This window comes from Fulmarus glacialis, unplaced genomic scaffold (assembly GCF_000690835.1).
Source record: "Fulmarus glacialis isolate BGI_N327 unplaced genomic scaffold, ASM69083v1 scaffold39035, whole genome shotgun sequence".
Taxonomy (NCBI): domain Eukaryota; kingdom Metazoa; phylum Chordata; class Aves; order Procellariiformes; family Procellariidae; genus Fulmarus; species Fulmarus glacialis.
The window spans coordinates 3,186-3,464 of NW_009211778.1; the positions used below are offsets into that span (position 1 = coordinate 3,186).

The 279-nt window shown below is 59.9% G+C and overlaps 1 protein-coding gene across 1 annotated transcript in view; it reads right to left on the bottom strand.

Moving 5' to 3' along the window:
- The window catches only part of LOC104076711 (ribonuclease P protein subunit p25-like), a gene marked incomplete at its 3' end in the record, with an annotated part of 683 nt that extends 418 nt beyond the window's left edge, over positions 1-265 (bottom strand). Inside the window, exon 1 of the mRNA XM_009577662.1 lies at positions 1-265. Coding sequence (XP_009575957.1) covers positions 1-265 — 265 coding nt within the window.
- Positions 266-279: the final 14 nt, after the last annotated feature.

Consider the following 279-nt stretch of genomic DNA (forward strand, 5'->3'; position numbering starts at 1 on the left):
TGATCTCAACGCAAGTGATGGTCTTGGTGACCGCCCTGCCGCAACCGCTGAAGACGATCTGCCGGCTGCCCTTCAGCTCCATCTGGGCCATGGCGAAGTTCATCAGATTCCTGATCTTGCTGCCCTCCTTCACTTTCATCTCCACCACATCTGGGGGCAGGTCGGGGAAGGGCAAGGGGCTCTCCTCCTCCGAGGTCCTCACCTTTCGGAAGTTCTCCATCCTGGACTGGGTGACAGGCTTGGCTCCCCCTCCTTCGGTAGCCATCCTTCGCCCTTTCC